This window comes from Peromyscus maniculatus, chromosome 2 (assembly GCF_049852395.1).
Source record: "Peromyscus maniculatus bairdii isolate BWxNUB_F1_BW_parent chromosome 2, HU_Pman_BW_mat_3.1, whole genome shotgun sequence".
Taxonomy (NCBI): Eukaryota; Metazoa; Chordata; class Mammalia; order Rodentia; family Cricetidae; genus Peromyscus; species Peromyscus maniculatus.
Window position 1 is genome coordinate 50,952,181 of NC_134853.1, and position 6,000 is coordinate 50,958,180.

Below are 6,000 nucleotides of genomic sequence, written 5' to 3' on the forward strand. Positions count from 1 at the left end.
TTAAAATACAGCCAACACATGGCTTCAGTTTTTATGTAACACCATTATTACACCACAGTCATGATACCTGAATTTAGTATCAACACAAATACCCAAAGTTAGAGAATATGTGAGATTCTTTGTTTTCTTGTCATGGTCACAGTTTAGAGAAGGAGAACAGATGGCAAGGAAAGAATGGTACTACTGACATTTTAATAAGAAAACCCTCTGCTGAAGGTGTTTGCATTGCAAAATGTTCAGCAGCAGCCCGAATCATCCCCCTCTACATTATAACATTTAGCAATTATAGAAAAGTGGTGTATATTTGGATAGTTTCTGTACAGTGGATATCATAAGCACGAGGCAAATCCATGCACCTGTTGGTACATGCACTTCCGTGGCACCAAGGCAGTATTTATTAAGTGCTCTTGGGCATCTTGTGGCTTGGGACTTGGGATACTTGTAATCATTTTCAACACATCTCTTTAGAGACATAGATGGGAAGCACAACCAAAGTCCATGGCTGTGAGAGGTAATCACTTGTAGCTTATATAAATCCGCCTGACCCCGCCCCCCACTGAGATGCTTTAAATTCTTAACACTATTAAGGGAAAAGTACCTGTGTCAGAAAGTCCCCAGGAAGGTCATAGGTCTTACACAGTTCTGAGATGGTTACTTGACCACTTTCTTGCAATTTGTCATTTACCTCTTCTGATAACCGATCCAGATAGTTCCTAATATTGAAGAAAAGGTTTTTAAAAACTTAAAATGTTTCCTTCTGTATTCTTTCCCATTCATGCTTTTCTTGGAGTATGATAGGTCCCCAAAGTAATGAACAGGATATGAATAAACAACATTCATTGCTCAGACTCTAAAGCTAATTTTTTGCTCATGGATGTAATCAAATGTATGGTTAATCAAATGGTAGTTTTTTTTTCTTTTACCAATAGATTTTATAGTCATTTCACATATTTTTAGAACACATTTGCTTTGCATTCAGTTAACTCATGACAAATAATAAAAGTTATGTTTTTATATTGCTTTAATAGGAAAAAGATCAGGATTTATATTATTTATGAATATGTATTCCCCATAATTAGCACTTACTTTTAAAATGGAATGATTTTTTATAATGAAGTGATTTTTTTTGTTTTTTTTTTTTTTTGTTTTTTCAAGACAGGGTTTCTCTGTGTAGTTTTGGTGCCTGTCCCGGAACTCACACTGTAGCCAGGCTGGCCTCGAACTCACAGAGATCCACCTAGCTCTGCCTCCTGAGTGCTGGGATTAAAGGCTTGCACCACCACTGCCCAGCCATGAAATAATTTTTATACTGTATTACATGAGCTCTAAACAAAAAGCCTTACAGGCCATGACCAGCCTAAACATATATTATTTGAAAGAAGGAAAGAAAGTGCTTCTAAATATTATACTTACTCATCTATCAGTTGACCCAATACTATTTGGACATGCTTCTCTGATTTAATAATGTCACTGATTCTATTTTCAATATGAGTCAGGTCCACATTGATAACCTAGAATTAGATAGAAATTATGTGAAGTTTGAACTAGTTGTTAAATTTAAGGATATACATTTAGATTTATGTTTTTATACTCATCCTTACATGAATTTTGGCTTGCTTTAAAATACTGATAGCTAAGTATGGTGGAAAACACCTATAATATCCTAACATGTAGGAGGGCAGCCACAAGTACAAGGTCAGGTAGTCTACAGAGACAGTTCTAGGTAAGACAGGGCCACAGAATAAGATAAGACACTGCTAATAGAAAAAAAAAAAAAAGAAAGAAAAGAAAGAAAGAAAATTGTATAATTGAATTGTATATTTGAGTATCCATTTTGTGTTTTATTGCAAAGAAAACAAACTACTAATGTAATAGAGGTTGTGTGAAGTGTTCCATGTTCAAATGATTCCATTTATGAGGTCTGATGTGGCTACAAAATTGTTGGTAGTATATTTTTTTGAGGTTTATAGGCATTCTTGTTTGTTAAAGTGGTTGGTTGTTTTTGAGAAAACTGCAGTAGATGTATTTCAGACTTCAGGTTGCTGTGACCAACACTCGGCTCTTTGATTTTCAAAGTGTAAGTGTTTCATGAACTGTTATTATAGACAAGTTAGTGGAAATGCAATGATTAATATATAGGTTGATGTAAATAAAATTATGTTTTTTTGTTTGTTTGTTTGTTTTGTTTTTTTGTTTTTTTTTTCGAGACAGGGTTTCTCTGTGTAGCTTTGCGCCTTTCCTGGAGCTCACTTGGTAGCCCAGGCTGGCCCCGAACTCACAGAGATCCGCCTGGCTCTGCCTCCCGAGTGCTGAGATTAAAGGCGTGCGCCACCAACGCCCGGCTCTAAAATTATGTTTTTTATATTTATAAAAAAAGAAAGAAAAAAATAAAAAGAAAAAAGGAGAGACAAAGTAAAAAAAAAAGAAACATTGCTTATTTATTTACTTTTGAGTTCTGAAGAATTACATTTTTTTCCTGGAAAACTTGTATTAAGCAGTGAACTCTATTTTCATAAAACAGCATTTCATATAAAATTTTCTAGTTTCTAGACCACCTTGGAGGTCATATACACTCTTTAATATTTTAAAAATACTTTCCTTTTTTAAACATTTATCTATTACTTACTCTCTATATATTAAAATATATAAATATGAATTCCTAGTGATATTTCACCCAAAATTACACAGACTTTACAATTTTATAAAGTAATAACTGTTGAGTTTATCTGTAAAGAATATTCTCAAACAAGAACGAAAACTTAGTAAATCAACTCAAGGCATCAGCAAAGGTTTCACAACTATTTCTTCACAAACATCACACCATATATGACACCAGTACTAGTGAATACTTAGAAAGGAACTGAACAAATCCATGGTATCAGAAATTAAGAAACTTTTAAGAAATAAAAGCAAAATTTTTATAAATTTACCTGTTGTAAGTCAACAATGTTTACTCGACCTTTGAACAAAAGACAGGCATTTAAATTACATGGAAGTACAGCCAAACAGCATCAATTCTAACAGAGACAGCGCTGATCAGTCCAAGTTCTTCTACAAAGGGCACAATAACTGATGCATTGAGATACAAGTTACTAGTTGATCAATCACCACGGTTAAAGACACAGGCAATATTGTTTGCAAAGCTGTTTTTATCACATCAGACCCAATTATGAACATCAACCAACACAATATGACAAACCTATGGGAGACATTCAACTCTCTACACAATTCAGTTTATCAAAAATGACCAAAAGAAACATCTGTGAATGCCCCATTCTTTGAAATTGAAAAGGTAAGCGTCTATCTCCAGCAAGATAGAATCTGTTAGATATTCCAAATCACAGTTTGTATTTTATTGGCACTATTGCAGGAAGATAAGAAACAAAACACCAATATTATACCCTAATAGTAGCCACTGAAAAGTGGGTTTTGTTCAAATCAAACTGTGCTCAATCATTTTAAGTCCTTGTTCAAACTTTGAAAATACAAAGCAAAACAATATTTTATGTTTGCTGCTAGCAATTGAACTTTATATAATATGATGGCCTCAGGTCATAGTATATAGATTTACAAAGTTTTTTTAAGAAAAATAGTAATATAGCTTTAATATTTGAGAACTTATAATCTAATGAAATCACTATTCTTCATACACAATTAACCATCTCATCATTGGCAGCTAGGTACCCACCCCTGGTTCACAAAGTAAATTAATATGAAAAGAAAAACCCCACATATATAGCACATTTGATTCAATACAACAAAAACATGGTATTTGTTACATGGCAATATTTAGGATCATGTTTGTGTGAACCTAGAAAGGCTGACTGCATGAACCTATGAAGCTACCAGTTGAGAAGGTTTACAGCTCAGTGGTAGCATTTGCTAGTGCATGCCCAAGTTTAATTCCCAACAAACACTAAGTGCGGGAGAAAAAGGAACAATTGAGGAGAATACCCTATAACTCCATAGAGTTGATTATTTACTTACAGTTTTAATGTATTTCCCCAAACTCCCAGTAAAAGCCAAAACATAACACTAAGGAACTACTTACCACCTCGGACATGGAGCTCATCTCTCATTTCTTTACTGATTTGGGCTGGAGTGATATATTCCTTTCCATCAAGCGTATGAACTACTTCTAGCTGTTTCTGAGAGATCAATTTATTCACAATCTCAATGCAGTTCCGCTCTGACAACCTGAGAGAAACCAGAAGTTTAAGAGTGTAGTTGATATGTTCCACAAAAGTGTTTGAAAGCAAAATTTTGAGTAACTTCTACTTTACAAATTCTGTCCTTTATTAGTACAATGACATAAGTAATTTAAAAAGAAAACTTCAGAGTTAGCAAGTTTACATCCGTTTGAATTATTTTCTTAATCCAGACACATCACTGTATTATGATTCTAAAAGTGTTCTCTTCTAGCCCTGCCTTCAGTCTTCAAATTCCATAATTGTGAACATACAATTTAAAAAAGGAGAAACACCAGCTATGCCTTTAATTTTCCGATGAAACAAACTTTTCTTAAAAATCACAGCATGTTGACCTCACTAGTATAGTTGGTGTACAGACAGGACATCTGACTTAGCAAAACCACAGTTACTACTGTTAGTTACCCGCACAGTTTACCGTGCCCTAGATTTTGTTTTCTTGGGTTTTTGATGGTTTGGGTTTTGTTGTTGTTGTTGCTTGTTTGGTGGGTGATTGTACATGTGTTTGTAGCTCTCGATGCTACAAGCAGCATGAAAGGACTCTATGTGTAAATCCAGTGGTAAGAAAATACTACAAGACCTCGTTTACGAGGGAAAAAAAAGTCTATTCGCATTATATATGTGATCTGTAATCCTGGACATGGAGTCGGGGTGTTCTGGCCACGCCTCCCAAGATTGGTGGAGTACAGAAGAGTCTGGGTCCGGGAGTCCCTGAAAATGACAGATGGCGTGTGGATCTGGCTTAGGGCTGTGGCCACAGATAAGGAAGGATTTAGAGGAGGGCTAGGCTACTTGCTGCGCACTGCACCGGGGTCTTTGCGAGCTCGCTCTAGGCCGGGCAGCGAGCGCCTCTACCGGCAGCTGCAGCAGCCGGGCTCCGGGGGCCCGCCCGGCAGGCAGCGCGGGAATGGGGCAGCGTCCCGGGCCTACACCGGCTCCGGACCCGAGGGGGCCAGCACCTCTGCGCGGCTTCCGCAAACTGCGCCCGCTGGAAGTCAGCCGCCAGCCGCCGGATCTCCTCCCAGGCGTCCGCCATCGCCGCCTCGCTCGCACCACACCGGGAACCAGCAGACACGTCAGCCCTCAGCCGGCAGCAGGCGTCCGGGGACGGGCCGCGCCGAGGGCCAAGACACCCGCGCCGACGCAAATCGCGAACAACAGGGGCGTGGCGGTCACGCCCGGCGCCCTCGGATGGGCGTGGCCTCCGGGAGGCGGCTGCAAACCGCTTCAAAGCCTGGCTAAAGGCTGACTCAGTAATCCTTCGGTTTGCAAGGTGCCTGTTTGTGCTCAGCAACCATCAAATGATCATCAGCCCTTGCTGAGGGGACGAAACACACTTCTTTTGTCGGGCTATTGCAGACCGTGACTAATCCACTTGGAACAATGAATCGGGCTTTTACGTGGGCCAAGAATGAAGTCATTTCTGGAGAAACGTGGGCTTCACTACTACATCACCGCTACATTTTGTTTCCCCAAAATGAATCCATCTGGATATTGCAAACGCCATGGAATTGAGTTCATGTATTCTAGAGGCTGTTAGTTTTCTTATGGGGGAATATATACTCAGACAAAGGAATGACCATAGCTGGGAATGAAATGGTGGAGCACAAGATAACACTGCCTCTCCGCATTGTCATCCTTAGACAAGACAACTGCCATTGCTCATTTGTATTCACCACGTTCCCCACTTAATCAGCGGGGAAATCACCTGGTAGAGAATATTTTAGTAATTAGTATTGTTACTTAGTAAAGAATATTTTACTTCGTTTCAATGTAAATATATATTGGTATA

At 38.4% G+C, this 6,000-nt stretch overlaps 1 protein-coding gene across 1 annotated transcript in view; it reads right to left on the bottom strand.

Annotated features, from left to right (window-relative positions):
• Positions 1–5,343, bottom strand: part of Ufl1 (UFM1 specific ligase 1) — a 31,706-nt gene extending 26,363 nt beyond the window's left edge. The window contains exons 1-5 of the mRNA XM_006979245.4: positions 5,168–5,343; positions 4,052–4,197; positions 2,931–2,959; positions 1,414–1,511; positions 599–713 (exon numbers count right to left, since the gene is read on the bottom strand). Of these exons, the coding sequence (XP_006979307.1) occupies positions 599–713; positions 1,414–1,511; positions 2,931–2,959; positions 4,052–4,197; positions 5,168–5,244 (465 nt within the window). The 5' untranslated portion in view covers positions 5,245–5,343. The remainder of the gene's footprint in view (positions 1–598; positions 714–1,413; positions 1,512–2,930; positions 2,960–4,051; positions 4,198–5,167) is intronic.
• Positions 5,344–6,000: the final 657 nt, after the last annotated feature.